Source organism: Coenobita brevimanus, unplaced genomic scaffold (genome assembly GCF_032717465.1).
Source record: "Coenobita brevimanus isolate Jiangsu-jjx unplaced genomic scaffold, ASM3271746v2 jjx.HiC_scaffold_1807, whole genome shotgun sequence".
NCBI classification, from domain to species: domain Eukaryota; kingdom Metazoa; phylum Arthropoda; class Malacostraca; order Decapoda; family Coenobitidae; genus Coenobita; species Coenobita brevimanus.
In genome coordinates, this window is record NW_027642675.1 from 132,969 (window position 1) to 151,451 (window position 18,483).

Genomic DNA, 18,483 nt, shown 5'->3' on the forward strand with positions numbered 1-18,483 from the left:
TACTTTAATGTAATCAATACTACTTTATTGAGGTGTATAATGTACATGGTACAGTTATGATGCTTTTATTCATGTATAAATCCCAGTTGTCTGTGGAGGTTTAGCACCTCTGATTTTGCTGACCTTGGCGCCACACCCAGTGTGGGGAAGGTAGCTAACAGCAGAAAGCACGTATCACTAGAACGAGAGGGACGTACAACTCTGAGCTCTCTCAGTGTCGCAGTTGTATCTTTCTGTGGCAAATAAAGAGAGATTTAATCTGCTCAGTTTTGCTTCACCTGCACACACTACCTTCTAAGTTCCTTCAACAGGATTCTACACCAATTCCCACCATCTCCAGTGTGTGAGAAGACGTTTTGGTGGAGTGTGTCAGCCGGAAGTGACTTTGACCAGGAGCAGCGTTACCTTGCTTGGAACTGTGAGGTCATGACTCAGCTGATATATATAAATTGGTGATCAGCTGTGGGGTTCCAAGCTGATATATATTAGTGACTAGTTGAGGAATTCCATACAGCCGAAACGGTTACAGTGGCGGGATTCCTGCCTGCTGTTACAACCACCACTACTACTATTACTATTACTATAGCTACCACAACTACTACTAGTACTGCCAGACATACTACCACCTACCCCTACAAGTACCACTACAAAAAAGTAAAAAAAAAATATATATTGTGAACAAAGTAGCGGTAGGTACTGTATTTACCTACTGCCCATAATCGGAAATACTTCCCACTATGATTTTTTCTTTCCTGTGACTTGTACTTTTTCATTATAACAAATATGTATAAACAAATATTTTCCATATAAAATAAGGCAACGACTTTATCACGAAACAAACTTTCTGCTTCCATTATTCACATAAATATGCACAGAGCAGTGAAATAATTTTTCTAATTATACAAATAAACAACATACTGGTATGTACAAAACTAACACTAACTTATGCATAATACCCAGATGCCTTGCACACAACACACACACACACACACACACACACAGACACGGAGCTCTTCCTGGATTGTGAGGAAATAATCGCTGAATCAGCGACGAAAAGAAGTCCAGCCTATTTGTGATCATGTTAATGAGTGCGTGTGGTGGTCCCATCGGACAGTAGTTTAAAAAAAAAAAAAAAAAAAAAGTGGTTTCTGTCATAAACAGAACAAGATATAGTGAAAACAGAGTCTCCATATGGTTGATTCATGGCGGAAAGGGACGGTGAATTGTTTACAATCGGTGAGAGAGTTTGAGGGCTTCTCTGAAGAGGACGTGGGAAATGGAAGTGTTAAGTTGAACCAAATAAGAATAGCGGGTGTAGAGAAAACAGCGGAGAGGAATGTTCAGGAGATAAAAAAGGTATGACCAGTAATTAAAGAGTTACAGGAACGGACCATAGAGCAGGAAAACAAGATCAAAAGTCTGCAAAATAAACTGGAAAAAATTTGTACACGTAGTGACGAACAAGAAAGAGAAGTTACTGAATTAAAAGTGAGCAATGAATCGGCCTCAAATGAAATAAAACAGCTTAAGAGGGAGAATAAGAGGTTGGAAGAAGAAAGAGACAGGATGAAAAGCAAACTAGATGAGTATAAGTCCAAATCAAGAATACAGGACGAGCTCATTAAAGAAATAAAGGAGCAACATAAGGGGTGGAAGAAAATTCAGGAAGAGGGAAATGTAAATTTGGAAGAGCTTGTAGAACAACAAAGCAAGGAAAAGGTGGAGAGGGAAGTGGTTAGGGTGCTGAGAAGTAGAGAATCTTTAGTTAGGGATGTAGCAGATAAGAAAAAATGTGTAATAATTTCAAGAGTTAAAGAAAAACGTATGACAATAAGATCAGAAAGAGAAAGAGAAGAACTGAGTATGGTTAAAGAAATAATATCAGTAGTAATGAAGGAAAACAACGAAGCTCAAGAAGAGACTGAAGAGGTGTTTAGGTTAGGAAAGTACAAGGAAGGAGGGGCAAGGCCATTGAAGGTAAAGTTTAAGTCTCAGGCAACAGTAAATGAAATTATCAGTAGAACATGGAAATTATCAGACAAGGAAGGGTTCAAAAATGTTTGGATAAGAAGAGATGCAAATGAGGAAGAAAGAGCTAAAATAAAGGAGTTAGTAAAGGAAGCAAAGGTAAAAAATGAACAGAGAATGGAGGAAGAGAAGACAGTGTTTTATTGGAGAGTCATGGATCAGAAATTAAGGAAGTGGTACCGGCGGAGAGAAGGAGAAAAGAGGGTATAGGAAACATCAAAAATAATTGGAAGGTGGCATGTACTAATGTTGATGGTTTAATATCAGCAAGGCTAGTAATCAACGATTTTTTGAGGGTACATGAACCTGATGTTATGTGCTTTGTAGAGACCAAATTAAGAGATATTGATGTTCGTATGGGGGATGGTAAATACAAACTGTGGAGAAGAGACAGAAAAGAAAAAACGGGAGGAGTGATGATAGCAGTGAAGAGCAACATAAATGTAGATACCGTACCGTGGAAGTGGGAGAAGGCAGGGCCGAAGTGATAAACATGAAATTAGAAACTACAGAGAATAGTAAGAGAGATATGGCAGTAGTGTATGTTCCCCCTAAGACAAGAGCATGGAGTGATGATGAATACAATACCAAGAAATGTTGTCAGACATGACTAGTTATTTACAGAAAATGATTGAGATAAGCAACAATATAATTTTAATGGGTTACTTCAGTTGTAAAGAGGTTAACTGGGAGGAATGGGACTCAGGAGGCAGCGAAGATTCGTGGGGCACTACATTATTAAATATAACAACGAACAATGTGATGACGCAGTGGGTCAAAGAAGAGACACGGTTCCGAGGTGAAGACACACCAGCAAGACTAGACTTACTGTTTACCTAAGAACCCGATGTAATAGAATCCTTGGAATATCTGTGTCCTATTGGAAAAAGTGATCATGTGGTCATTGAGTTCCAGATGATAACAGAGAACGTGGAGCCAAGAGACGAGCTTTATAGGCAGGGAAGATACAACTTTGGGAAAGCAAACTTTACAGGATTGAGAAAAATTTTTGAAAATGCAGATTGGAGAAAATTCAGAGAAACAAGAGAGATACAGAGGAAGTGGGATATTTTTCTAGGCTTCTGTAATTTGGGAGTGGAAAAATTTGTGCCAACAGTAAGGGGGAAAGAAAACAGGAAAAAGGAGTGGTTTAATAGAAGGTGTATGATAGCAAAAAAAGAGAGACACAGCGTGGAACAATTGGAGAAAGAGAGGTAACAACAGAACAAAGGAAGAATATAAAAGAACCAGAAATGAATACACAAGAATATGTAGAGAAGAAGAAAGGAATTTTGAAAAAGGTATAATAGACAAATGCAAGGATGAACCCAAACTGTTTTATAGATTTGTCAATGGCAAACTGAAACAAAAGGAAAGAATCACCAAACTGAAAGTAGAAGGAGAGGTCTATAAAGATGCAGCAATGCAAGCAGAAATAATGAACAAATGTTTCCAATCAGTTTTCACAAATGAAAAGGAGTTTGTGGAAGGGGAGGGAGTGACTAGAAATGTAGTGATAAAAGAGATAAAAGTGGAAGTACAGGAAGTGTATAAATTATTGGAAACTTAAGATGTAAGGAAAGTGCCAGGACCAGATGGAATCTCTAATTGGTTACTGAAGGAATGTAGAAAACAACTGGCGGATAAGATTCACAGTTTAATTGTGTGTTCTCTGGAAAAAGGGGAAAGTGCCTCAAGAATGAAAGAGGGCAAATGTGGTACCAATTTATAAGGGAGAAAACAGGGAAGAACTCCTGAATTATAGACTAGTGTCCCTAACCAGCATGGTTGCAAAATTGTGCGAAAGAATTCTGAAAGATAGATGGATAAAATATCTGGAAGGGATGAATATTTTGGCTGAATGTCAGTTTGGATTTAGAAGTGGAAGGTCTTGTGTTTCCAACTTGTTGAGTTTTTATTCAAGAGCGATTGACGTTCTTCAGGAGAGAGATGGTTGGGTGGATTGTGTGTATTTAGATTTGGAGAAGGCCTTTGAAAAGGTACCTCATAAGAGACTAATGAGGAAACTAGAGCGTGTAGGAGGACTGAAGGGGAACCTCCTGGAATGGATGAGAGACTTTTTGAGACAGACAAATGAGGACAGTAATAAAAGATAGGATGTCTGGATGGAGGGAAGTAACAAGTGGAGTCCCACAGGGCTCGGTGTTGGCGCCAGTACTGTTCCTGATTTATGTAAACGATAAGGTAGATGTGATAGGAAGCGTTATGAGGAACACACTGAGGTGGTTTGGCCATGTGGAGAGGATGGAGGGTGAAAGACTGACGAAGAGAGTGTATGTGAGCGAGGTGGAGGGGGAAAGAGGGAGGGGGAGGCCGAGGATGAGATGGAGAGATGGGGTGGAGAGGTATATGAGAGAGGGGGGTGTGAGTTGGGAGCAGGGGAGTGAAATGGCGGGGGACAGGGCGACTTGGAGGCGATTTGTTTGTGGCCACCCCAAACGGGATTGAGGCGTCTGGCAATAGATAGATAGATAGATAGATAGATAAGGTAGATGGAGTGAACAGTTACGCAGGTCTGTTTGCTGATGATGCAAAGATCTTGAGGAAGGTAGAGGAGGAGGATCTGGATAGGATACACGACTGGAGCCGGATGTGGGAAATGAAATTTAATGCAAAGAATATAAAATATTGGAAATGGGTAAAATTACCAAGAGGCCATCATTGAATTATTTGATGGGTAATGAACCAATCACAAAAGTGAGAGAAGAGAAAGATTTGGGAGTGCTGGTCCAGGACAGTTTGTCACCTGAAAAACACATTAACAAGGGCAGTTAGAGAGACGTATAAACTCCTGATTAATATCAGAGTAGCTTTTCATTACATGGATGTGGACATGATGAAAAAATTGTTAGTGGCCATGATTCCCCCCAGGTTAGAATATGCAGCAGTAGCGTGGTCCCCACACAAAAAGAAAGATATTACCAAGACTGAGAGAATACAAAGAACAGCAACCAAAATGATCCCCAGTCTGGCAGATCTGTAGTACAGAGAGGCTGGAAAAGCTGGATTTGCCTTTCTTAGAAGAAAGGAGAAAGAGAGGCGACATGACTGCAGTGTTCAGGACCTTGGTGGGAGAAGATAAAACTGACAAAGAAGATCTGTTTTTATGGGATAAGAGAGTAACATGAGGACACGGAATGAAACTGAAGAAACCAAGTTGCTTATAGATGTATAGACCTGTGGAATAGCCTAGATAAAGAGATCGTCCAGTCTAAAAACTTAAATGAGTTTAAAGCTAAATTTGACTTACTGAGAAACAGTGACGGGACCCCACGAGCGTAGCTCATTTCCTGTATATCACAATTACGTAAATACACACATGGAGATGTGTTTGGCTTGCAATGTCGCTCGATTCTGGCACCACTATGTGACTAGAAGTCTGGGTATTACAGGTACTGCAGATAATACTATTATTACTACTATTACTACTTTAACTACCACTGTTACAAGTACTACTAATACTGTCTACTATAACTACTACTGTTAGGACTCCATATCATAATTACAAATCATAATAGACAGATAGATAAATAGACAGATAGAGAGACAGATAGAAGCAGGAAGTCGGATGATGAGAAGGTACTGTGTCTGCAAGAATCGAGCAATGCTAAACATGCTTACACACTCTTAACTCAAGGAATGCTTTATAAGCACACGACAGCGCCTAGTGACCATACACACACATACACACATACTCACACACAGGCTTCTAGAACTTTCCATCCACAGTGAACATACGTGACACAACTCCTGCTACACCAGAATTTAGGAAAGAGAGCTCAGAAGGAAGCTAGCCATAGAACAGACAGGTCGCAGGGAGAAGGGCTTAGCAACTTGAGAGAGAGAGAGAGAGAGAGAGAGAGAGAGACAGGGAGACAGGGACTCTGCTCATACTCACTCGTGAGTGAAAGACTTGTTAATATTTCCAAGACAAATAAAAATAGTCCCATACTATTCTTTACCTCTCCTGTCACTACATGACAAATGGGAAAGAAGATTATCCACTTACAAAGCTACTCAAGTATAACAACCGCTCGTCCACAAGTCTAATATATAAAACTTCTCTACAAGTAACATACAAAGTCTTTTTTATGACACTACTATTACTACATAAAAAAAAAATATATATATTGTGAACAAAATAGATATACATGTAGTCCATAATCAAAAATAATGTATTTTCCACTATAACAGAATCCTATGATATAGACTTTTTCATCATAATAAATGCAGGCGGGTCCCGATCTTACGAGCTAATTGGGAGCAAGGATTTTGCTCGTTAGCCGAATTCTCGTTAAACGAAGTGAAGCACTTAAGGGAAAAAATAAGGTTAGGGAGCAAGGCCTCTGAGCAACCTCCTCCCAAACCACCAAAACTGACTTTCTGGTCATTTTAAGCTGGAATAAGGGGTTAATACGAGAGGGTAATACACCTGAAATATAAAAACAGCATTAATATAAACAGAATATCGTAAATTATAGGTAAAATAGGGATGGGGTGAACAACCAGCCAAGTAACCTCCACCAACCACCAACACCTGTGACAGACAACTTTAAGCAGGAATAAAGGGTTAATACACAAGAAATACAAATACTCTCTTCTCGATTCTCGTAAGTTGGGATTTTGGGGGGTTTTGCCTGCTCGTTAAACAGGCGATGGTGCAAATTCCAAGACCTCGTATTAGCGAATTCTTGTAAGCAACGTTGGGTCTGGTTAGTACTTGGATGGGTGACCGCCTGGGAACACCAGATGCTGTTGGCATCCCTATGTGTCAAGTGGGGTTGGTGGAGGATTAGTGCCCCTCCCTGTAAAACAATTAACTAAGCCCTTGGCCACCCCGTTTGGGATACATGGCGTCTGGCAATGAATGAATGAATGAAAAAATTGCTTGTTAACCGAGACTTGCTGTAAACTTACACGAAAATTTTCAATAAAAAAAAATAAGGCACTGATTTCATCATGAAAAACTTTCTGCTTCCATTACTCACGTAAACAGAGCAGTGCACGTATACATGCATCCTGGATGGCCCCAGGAGGACATGTAAACTTGACACCTGGACAGGATGGGTTAATTACTCACTAAACCACCAGGTGCCATAATTTACTTATGTTATGCAGGAAACCATTTGGCTTGTCATTCAGTGTGGAGTCACCTGTGGACAGAAGGAATAGGAATTGAAAGTATAATTATGTTTTTGAGGTAGGATGTGATGGCTTGATGCCACCAATTGATGGTGGGTGGGAGCACTCACCATCCACTCACTCAGTGTAGTGCTGCTTTGGGTGTCTGCCATACCTCTCTTCCTTCCACCCTCTTCTGTCTTTTCTTTATTCTTTCCTCTTCCTTTTGCCAATGGGTGACTCTACACTGAGTTACAAGCCAAATGGTTTCCTGTACACCAGGAAACCATTCAGTATGCTGGGTGGTAACCATATAACCGAATTATGGCGCCTGGTGGTTTAGTGGGTAATTAAGTCGCTCCAATGGGGAACTTTCAGGTGTTGTCTGCTACTTAGCTTGTGAACCCTAACTCGGTCCTACACCTGAAAAAATAACGTAACTACTGTGAATATTCTATATGTCTGGATAAACTTACGATAGCTAGCAAAACTATAGACCAGTAAAGTCACTAAAGTAATCATTGATAAATAAATATCACACCCATTAGTGAATACTTTTGAATGGCTATTTTGCATATGCGAACACTGGGCTTCCATCCGGCAATCCCTTACATACACTCATTTCATTATATTACTAATGAGTTTAGTGGAATTGGCTTTCATATCTACATTTGTATCATCTTTATGAGTAAGAATAGTGCATCCTTGAAGCTTGTCATTGCCTTATCTCTATCTATCTACCTATTGCCAGACGCCTCAATCCCGTTTGGGGTGGCCACAAACAAATCGCCTCCACGTCGCCCTGTCCCCCGCCATTTCACTGCCCTGCTCCCAACTCACACCCCCCTTTCTCATATACCTCACCACCCCATCCCTCCATCTCATTCTTGGCCTTCCCCTCCCTCTTCCCCCCTCCACCTCACTCACATACACTCTCTTCGTCAGTCTCTCACCCTCCATCCTCTCCTCATGGCCAAACCACCTCAGTGTGTTCCTCATAACGCTTCCTATCACATCCACATCCACACCACAACGCTCCTTTATATCCTCATTCGTCAGCCTGTCTCTCCATGTGACTCCACAGGCTTCTCTTAAATAACTCATTTCCACTGCTCTCACTCTTGACTTGTGTCTTTCCAACAACGTCCAAGCTTCACTTCCATACGTTAGAGTTGGTATCACAATACTGTCATGTAGTAACTTTTTCACTTCCATGCTCACTTCCCTGTTTCTTATCACTGCTTTCAAAGAACCAGCAACCTTTCTTCCCTGCTGTACCCTTTCAAGCACTTCACCCTCCAAACCTCCATCCTTACTCAGCACACTACCAGAGTACTTAAACGTACTCGCATTTTCCAATTCCTCACCATCCAGCCTCGCTGTACTGTACATTCACTGACTTCACCTCTCTCAAAGACCATCACTTTACTCTTCCCTACATTCACCTTTAGATTCCGTTTCTTACACACTTCCAAACTCATCCACCAAGCCTTGCAGCTCCCCATTGTCTTCACTCAACAACACAGTATCATCTGCAAACAACAGTACAGGGAGTTTCCAAACACTATCCTCTCTAACCAGGGCCACTCCAACATCCACTACCCTACCTTGTACCTCTTTTATTACCCCATCCATGTACAGATTGAACAACCATGGAGACATGACACATCCCTGTTTCAACCCAACCTTCAAGGAGAAAAATTCACTTAGTTCACCATCCACACACACTGCAGCCTTCGCACCATCGTACATACTCTTCACAGCATTCAACAACTTCCCATCTACTCCAAATATTCTTAATACTTTCCACAATCCTTGTCTATCCACCCTGTCATATCTATCTATCTATCTATCTATTACCAGATGCCTCAATCCCGTTTGGGGTGGCCACAAACAAATCGCCTCCACGTAGCCCTGTCCCCCGCCATTTCACTGCCCTGCTCCCAACTCACACACCCCTCTCTCATATACCTCACCACCCCATCCCTCCATCTCATTCTCGGCCTCCCCCTCCCTCTTTCCCCCTCCACCTCACTCACATACACTCTCTTCATCAGTCTCTCACCCTCCATCCTCTCCACATGGCCAAACCACCTCAGTGTGTTCCTCATAACACTTCCTATCACATCCACATCCACACCACAACGCTTCTTTATATCCTCATTCGTCAGCCCGTCTCTCCCTGTGACTCCACAGGCTCCTCTTAAATAACTCATTTCCACTGCTCTCACTCTTGACTTGTGTCCTTCCAACAACGTCCAAGCTTCACTTCCGTAAGTTAGAGTTGGTATCACAATACTGTCATGTAGTAACTTTTTCACTTCCATGCTCACTTCCCTGTTTCTTATCACTGCTTTCAAAGAACCAGCAACCTTTCTTCCCTGCTGTACCCTTTCAAGCACTTCACCCTCCAAACCTCCATCCTTACTCATCACACTACCCAAGTACTTAAACGTACTCACATTTTCCAATTCCTCACCATCCAACCTCCCTGTACATTCACTGACTTCACCTCTCTCAAAGACCATCACTTTACTCTTTCCTACATTCACCTTTAGATTCCGTTTCTTACACTCTCTAACTCATCCACCAAACCTTGAAGCTCCCCTTCGTCTTCACTCAACAACACAGTATCATCTGCAAACAACAGTACAGGGAGTTTCCAAACACTATCCTCTCTCACCAGGGCCACTCCAACATCCACTACCCTACCTTGTACCTCTTTTATTACCCCATCCATGTACAGATTGAACAACCATGGAGACATGACACATCCCTGTTTCAGCCCAACCTTCAAAGAGAAAAATTCACTTAGTTCACCATCCACACACACTGCAGCCTTCGCACCATCGTACATACTCTTCACAGCATTCAACAACTTGCTTTCTCCAAATCCATGAAAGCCACATACAACTTCTTTCCCTTCTCTAGAAACTTTTCCACTAAAGATCTAAGAATGAATATCTTATCTACACAACCTCTTCCCTTCCTAAAGCCTCCCTGTTCTTCTCCAACTAATTCCTCTGTCCTTTCTCTAACTCTGTCAATAAGTATCCTACCATACACTTTTCCTATTATACTAAGAAGACAAATGCCCCTGTGATTACCACACACTTCTTTTTCCCCTTTTCCTTTGTACAAGGGAATAATTATACCTGACTTCCAATCCTCCGGGACTCTACCTTCCTCCCAGGCCAATCTGCACAACTTCCACATCCATTCTACTACTATCTCTCCCCCATGCTTCAGCGTTTCACCACACACTCCATCAATTCCTGGGGCTTTCCCCAATTTAACTTTCTTCATTGCTTCCACAACTTCTATCCTACTGATTTCTTCCTGCCTTAGTTTTCTGAAATTTAGTGTTTGTCAAATACCGCCACTTGACATTTGTTTTCATACATCATAGGCGACCGTCCCTATGGCAGGATAAAATATAGCAAGTTTTCGCCAGCTTCCGGTGCAGGCGGATATGAATACTGTTTATTTAGTGTGTACACTTGCCAACCACGTGAGATACTGCTCTGTGTAAGTTTTTTACATACATACATACCGTACATACATACTGGTACACACACACACACACACACACACACACTATTCTTTCCTCTTTACAAGGCATGGAGGAGGCCAGACGCAAGCCGACATCGCTCCATACATGGCCAACCTGGCCAGAGGCATTACCTAAATTTGTATCTTTATATGAGTCAAGCTCTGTATCAGGTTAGACCAAATGGTGTTCTAAAAAAAAAAAAAAAAAAAAGTTTTAAAGCAGGACTTGTTTAAACAGAAAACAAAACAAATTAGAGTAAGAATGCACACAATCAGCTGATCTTTGTTTAGTCTACAATCTGCCCCAGGGAATGTAAGTACCGTATGTGTTTTTAGTATTGCAACATGACCACATACTTTAGTAAAGCAAATTTGGAAAAGAAAAGGGATAAAGGTAGAAAGCAGGACGATGATTTCTACCAAGAACTGATTGAAATGGAGACTCATAACAAACTGGTTGAGCGAGTACACAGGCTTGAGACTGCTTTTCAAAATGAAATTGATGAAATTTAGAAACAGATGCACTTGCAAAAGGAAGAAATAGAAAAATTAGGAAAGGAAGTCAACAAGAAAGACATAACTATAGGAGAGCTATCAGCTGAAGTGGTACACTTAGGAGAAAAATTAGCGAAATGGCAAGTACAGTGGACAACCACGAGAGTATTATGGAAGAGTTCAAAAGTGATACAGAGACAATTAGGCAAGTAAGCAGTCTGATAGAGCAGTTATATTGAGAAGATAACACAGGTGAATGAAGCTGTGCAAAGCTACAAAAATGATGTGGAAACCACATATGCTGAAATGGTGAAAGTAAAGAAAGACTTGGAAACAAGGGTGGAAAAAAAAAAGCATTAAAAAGGAAGTGAAAAGAATAATCCAAAACAATCCTAAGTTAGTCAGAGATTCAGTAGATATTAACAAATCTATAGTAATCACTGGTATAGAAGAGGAAGAAGTAAAAAATAAGATCTCAAGAGACAAAAAGGAGGTGGCAAATGTAATGGGCATATTGAAAGAAGTATCAAAGGAAATCTGTAGTAAAGACATAGAGGAACACAAAAGGTTAGGGAAATACAAGAAAGGCAAGTCAAGACCTCTATATGTAATCTTCCAGAGTGTAAACACCGTGAAGGAGATACTAAAAAACCCAAAGAATCTTATGGAAAAAGAGGAGTTCAAAAATGTATGGATAAAAAGATGCCTAACACAAGAGGAACTGGAATTACTGAAAGAGAAGAGGGAGGAAGCAAAAACAAAAAATGAGGGAAGATCAGAGGAGGAGAAGAACACATTTTTTTTTACAAAGTAATAGGATTGCAGGTACGAAAGTGGTACATAAACAGGAGGGAATAAAAAGGAGGAAGGTAGTAGAACCATGTCATGACAAGTATATAAACAAGATGATTAAGTTGATGTACTCAAATGTGGATGGAATGGTATCTAAATTATTAGAGATGAATGATTATGTCAGAGAAAATGAACCACGTAATTGTAGCCAATTTGTACATGCCACCCAGATCAAACACATGGGAGACAAATATGAGGACCTGGCGGAGAGTACAATTCAGAATTTAAGAGCCTTACTACATAACTAAGACGGAGGGGGGTGCAAGGAACAGCGTGGTGGACTGAAGAGGTGAGACAGGCTGTGGCACAAAAGAAGAAAGCATACAATGAATGGATGAGAAATAGGGCCGTGGAAGAAGTTGAGAGGCGGAAGAGAGAGTTATATGTAGAAAGAAAGAGATGGAGAAAGATTAGTAAGAGAGAGTAAGAAGAGAGTGGATGAGGAATTTGGAAGGAATTTGAGTGTAAAGTGGAGGGACTGTAAGAAAATGTTCTGGAAAGAGGTGAAAAGAGTAAGACAGGGTGGAAGTGAAGTTAGCAGGGGAGTGAAAGATAAAAATGGTAGATTACTAGTGGAGAAGGGAGAAAAAGTGAGCAGATGGAGAGAACACTTTAAGGAGTTGTTGAACGTAGAGGATGGAAGTAATGCGAGTATAAGTGGCTGGGGAATGGCTGGGAGAAGGAGGGAGGTGAGAAGACAGGAAGATATCAGTAGGATAGAAGTTGTGGAAGCAGTGAAGAAAGTTAAATCGGGGAAAGCCCCAGGAATTGATGGAGTGTGTGGTGAAATGCTGAAGCATGGGGGAGAGATAGTAGTAGAATGGATGTGGAAGATGTGCAGATTGGTCTGGGAGGAAGGTAGAGTCCCAGAGGATTGGAAGTCAGGTATAATTATTCCCTTGTACAATGGAAAAGGGGAAAAAGAAGTGTGTGGTTATCATAGGGGCATTTGTCTTCTTAGTATAATAGGAAATGTGTATGGTAGGATACTTATTGACAGAGTTAGAGAAAGAACAGAGAAATTAATTGGAGAAGAACAGGGAGGCTTTAGGAAGGGAAGAGGTTGTGTAGATCAGATATTCATTCTTAGATCTTTAGTGGAAAAGTTTCTAGAGAAGGGAAAGAAGTTGTATGCGGCTTTCATGGATTTGGAGAAAGCATATGACAGGGTGGACAGACAAGGATTGTGGAAAGTGTTAAGAATATATGGAGTAGATGGGAAGTTGTTGAATGCTGTGAAGAGTATGTACGATGGTGCAAAGGCTGCAGTGCGTGTGGATGGTGAACTAAGTGAATTTTTCTCCTTGAAGGTTGGGTTGAAACAGGGATGTGTCTCCATGGTTGTTCAATCTGTACATGGATGGGGTAATAAAAGAGGTACAAGGTAGGGTAGTGGATGTTGGAGTGGCCCTGGTGAGAGAGGATAGTGTTTGGAAACTCCCTGTACTGTTGTTTGCAGATGATACTGTGTTGTTGAGTGAAGACGAAGCGGAGCTGCAAGGCTTGGTGGATGAGTTTGAGAGAGTGTGTAAGAAACGGAACCTAAAGGTGAATGTAGGGAAGAGTAAAGTGATGGTCTTTGAGAGAGGTGAAGTCAGTGAATGTACAGTGAGGCTGGATGATGAGGAATTGGAAAATGTGAGTACGTTTAAGTACTTGGGTAGTGTGCTGAGTAAGGATGGAGATTTGGAGGGTGAAGTGCTTGAAAGGGTACAGCAGGGAAGAAAGGTTGCTGGTTCTTTGAAAGCAGTGATAAGAAACAGGGAAGTAAGCATGGAAGTGAAAAAGTTACTACATGACAGTATTGTGATACCAACTCTAACGTATGGAAGTGAAGCTTGGACGTTGTTGGAAGGACACAAGTCAAGAGTGAGAGCAGTGGAAATGAGTTATTTAAGAGGAGCCTGTGGAGTCACATGGAGAGACAGGCTGATGAATGAAGATATAAAGGAGCGTTGTGGTGTGGATGTGGATGTGATAGGAAGCATTATGAGGAACGCACTGAGGTGGTTTGGGCATGTGGAGAGGATGGAGGGTGAAAGACCGACGAAGAGAGTGTATGTGAGTGAGGTGGAGGGGGGAAGAGGGAGGGGGAGGCCGAGGATGAGATGGAGGGATGGGGTGGAGAGGTATATGAGAGAGGGGTGTGTGAGTTGGGAGCAGGGCAGTGAAATGGTGGGGGACAGGGAGACTTGGAGGCGATTTGTTTGTGTCCACCCCAAACGGGATTGAGGCGTCTGGCAATAGATAGATAGATAGATAGTATAATATGCCTAACCGAAACAAAATTAACACCAAGGATATCGAATGACATCCTAAACTTAGAGGAATATAATATATGGAGAAGAGATAGGAACTTAAAAAAAGGAGGAGGAATTATAATATTAACTAAGAAAAATCTAAAAGTCAAAGAAATAAAATTAGATATACCCTCACAAGTAGAACTGATTACAGTAGAGATAATTACAGCTGAAGGTAAAGTAATTGTAGCCAATTTGTACATGCCACCCAGATCAAACACATGGGAAAGAGACAAATATGAGGACCTGGCGGAGAGTACAATTCAGAGTTTAAGAGCCTTACTACATAAAATGGAAGAGAAATAAAAAAGAATTGTACTAACTGGAGATTTTAATACAAACATAAATTGGAATACTGTAGACATTATATAATAAGCCAAGAAAGCTGTTGGGACCAAAAGCTTCTGGATCTTGTGCAAGAGTTTTTCCTAACGTAACATGTAAGGGAAAGCACAAGAAAAAGAGGACTCGATGTACCGTCAATGCTAGATCTCATATTTACTAGGCAAGAAAACGATATTGACAATTTAATATATCACCCTCCATTCGGCAAAAGCGACCATGCAGTACTAAATTGCAACTTCAGGATTGCATATGACATAGATAACAGCAATGAAAGTTACAAAAAGAGTCTAAACTATAAAAAGGGAAAGTATCATGACCTAAAGAAGTACTTCTTAGAAATAGCTTGGGTAAAGGAGCTTAGAGGACAAGATTTAAATGCTATATATGAAAAATTCTGTGAACTTTATGAAATAGGAGTCCAGAAGTACATCACAAAGCACAAAGAAACAGAAAAGAAAATAAAGAAATGGTTCAATACAGAATGTAAAAAATCAAAAGAAAAAAGAGATTTGTTGTGGAATAGATACAATAGTGAAAGGGCATACTGTATAATAATTACAAACAGGCAAGAAACGATTATACAAGAATAAGGAGGGAAGCCCAAAAACAGTTTGAGGAGGATGTAATAAATAAAAATAGTGATCAACCAAAGCTGTTTTACAGCTATATCAGAAGCAAAACCAAAGTAAAAGATATAATACAATCCATTACCGACGATGGAATCACTTATACACAAGAGAAAGATATTTGTGAAGCACTAAATAAGAATTTCCAATCAGTTTTTACAGAGGAAAAATTTTTTGAGAGGGATTATGTGGAACATGCATGTCCACACATACTACCAGATATACAAATAGCAGAAAAAGTAATACAGGAGGAGTTAAGTAAATTAGACAAAGGGAAAGCAAATGGTCCTGATGAAATTTCATGTCGGGTGCTACGTGAATGTGCAATGGAGTTAAGTAAACCATTATTTTTAATGTTCAAGAAATCCTTGAGTCAAGGGAAACTACCTGATATCTGGAAGAAAGCAAACATTGTTCCCTTATTCAAGAAAGGAAATAGACAAAATCCACTTAACTACCGACCAGTATCACTGACCAGTGTTGTAAGCAAGGTATTAGAAAAGCTTATAAGAAAAGCTTGGGTAAATCATCTAGAAGAACACAATATGGTAACAGAAAGACAGTTTGGTTTCAGAAAAGGAATATCATGTGTTACTAATCTGTTGAGCTACTATGACAGAGTAACAAACACAATACAGGAAAGAGAAGGATGGATGGACAGTATCTACTTAGATTTCAAGAAAGCTTTTGACACAGTACCACACCAAAGACTTTTATGGAAACTATACCATCAAGGAGGAATTCGAGGCAAACTGTATTGTTGGATGCAAGATTTTCTCATGAAAAGGAAAATGAGAACAGTACTAAGGGGAAACTACTCATCATGGAAAGAAGTGACTAGTGAAGTACCACAGGGCTCAGTGCTGGCACCAATCATGTTTTTAGTATATATAAATGATATAGACAGTAGCACTGGAAATGAAACCTATTTAAATGTTTGCATTTAAAGAACTACAAGAAGAATTAAATAAACTTCATGAATGGAGTAATACATGGCAAATGGAATTCAATGTGGAGAAGTGTCATGTAATCAAGTTTGGTAAAAGTGGAAAAAGACCTGATTGGGATTATATGTTAGGAAATAAAACCCTACACACATCAGAAAGAGAGAAGGACCTAGGTGTGATTGTCAATAACAGACTATCTCTGGCTGACCACATCAGTGAGAAGGTACGGAACATGTATACACTGCTTGCCAATATGAGAATAGCGTTTACATACATAAATGAAGACATGCTATGAAAGATAATAACATCATTCATCAGACCAACCCTGGAGTATGCATCAGTAGTCTGGAGTCCTCATCTCAAAAAACACATACCCGGTAGACAAGATTGAAAAAGTTCAAAGGGCCGCTACAAGATGGGTATGATACCATGCTTAAGGGATCTAAGCTATGAAGAAAGACTAAATAAACTGAATCTACCAACACTACAAGAGAGAAGGAAAAGAGGTGACATGATTATGCTATATAAATGCATATCAGGAAAGGAGAAAATAGACATAAATGATTACTTAACATATGGAGAAGCATCAGCAAGAGGACACTGCAAAAAAATTGCATAAAAAGAGAGGTGATAAAGACGTAAGGAAATTTAGTTTCCCAAATAGAGCAATTGATCAGTGGAATGCACTACCGAATGAAATAGTGTGTGCCAAAACAATTCACAAATTTAAGGATATGTACGATAAATATGGTTTAAGACACGGGACAGTATGAGCTTGACTCATTCCTGTAAAGATACAATTAGGTAAGAGCAATTAGGTAAGAACACACGCACACACACACATATACTGTACTGGCACATACATACATATACATATACAGTATAATGGCACATATACTGTATATATATACTGGTCCACACACACACACACACATACATAAATACATAAACACATAAATACAGTACTGTACATACATTCTATCTATCAATAAACAGACAGCTTAATCCCGGAAGGGGTGGCCACAAACTAGTTGCCTCCATGTCGCCCTACCCCTGCCATTGCACTTCCCTCCCCCCAGCTCACACCCCTCTTTCTCTCGCATATACCTCTCTACTCCATATCTCCATCTCATCATACATCATCATCATCATCATCCGGATCTCCTTTCCCACCCTAGGGCAGGGTGAGGAGTAGCAACGTCCAGACAGCCCAAGTTTGCCCAATCCAATGGGCTATGCTTCCATTCACTCACCATTGAAGCCCTCGGAATCCTGGCTCTATGTGACTTTCATTAGTAAGAATGACTACCGACTGCCGTCTGCTGGTCAATCGTTTATTAATACAAGTGGCTTAGTTGCCATACAGGGTATATTGGCGGCACCATACCAGCCTTCAAGCTAAGGGTTGATGAGCACAGAGGTCAGTGGAGCAGGTCAGGTCTGCCAATGAGCGACCCTCCTCACTCAGCGGTAAGGGAACATACATAGCACTGTAATACTTCTGTTGATCCCAAGAATTTCTGTATAATAGACACATGTTTGGATACCTGCCCTGACGTCATGCCGGGATTCGACTGTGCTGAGACAGTGAAATCACCCAGACCCAAATCAGTAAGCTAACAAATCCACAGTTGAAAGAAGCTCTGGCAACCCTTATTAATGACATCAAAAGAACCATCAAATTCGTTACTTCTACAGTAGATGAAATCAGGAGCCTGAAGAAAGAGATTGCTGAAATAAGGAAAATTAAGGATGATGTGGAACGATTGTCTACAAAGTTAAATGAAGCATACAAAATCATTCACCAGCAGCAGAAGTTCTTAGAGGTAGTTGATGCTCGTGAACGACGGAAAAATTGAATTATAATGGGATTAGAAGAAGATAATGACATTGGGGTGGGAGACGCTGCAAAGGTGCGCTCAGTGCTGGAGGCGGCTGGGCTACGGGAAAACGTCCAACCATCAACCTGGGAGATAAGGAGACTGGGGCAGCCGGATCAGCGATGGAAGAGACCAGTACGTATAATAGTGAACGACCAGAAAATGAAGGATAGAATTTTAGTTGTTGCTAAGAACTTAAAGGAGGCGGATGCACCATTTACATCTGTATATATTAAGAAGGATGTACATCCAGCTGTGAGAAAGGAGCTAGCACGGTTACGAGAACGAGAAAAAGAGGAGAAAGAAAAGCCTGAAA

General features: G+C 40.6%; 1 protein-coding gene across 1 annotated transcript in view; it reads left to right on the forward strand.

Moving 5' to 3' along the window:
* LOC145389665 (uncharacterized) overlaps positions 1-18,146 on the forward strand; it is a 36,595-nt gene extending 18,449 nt beyond the window's left edge. Inside the window, exons 3-4 of the mRNA XM_080264886.1 lie at positions 17,654-17,757; positions 17,919-18,146. Coding sequence (XP_080121012.1) covers positions 17,654-17,757; positions 17,919-18,146 — 332 coding nt within the window. The remainder of the gene's footprint in view (positions 1-17,653; positions 17,758-17,918) is intronic.
* The last annotated feature ends 337 nt before the right edge of the window (positions 18,147-18,483 follow it).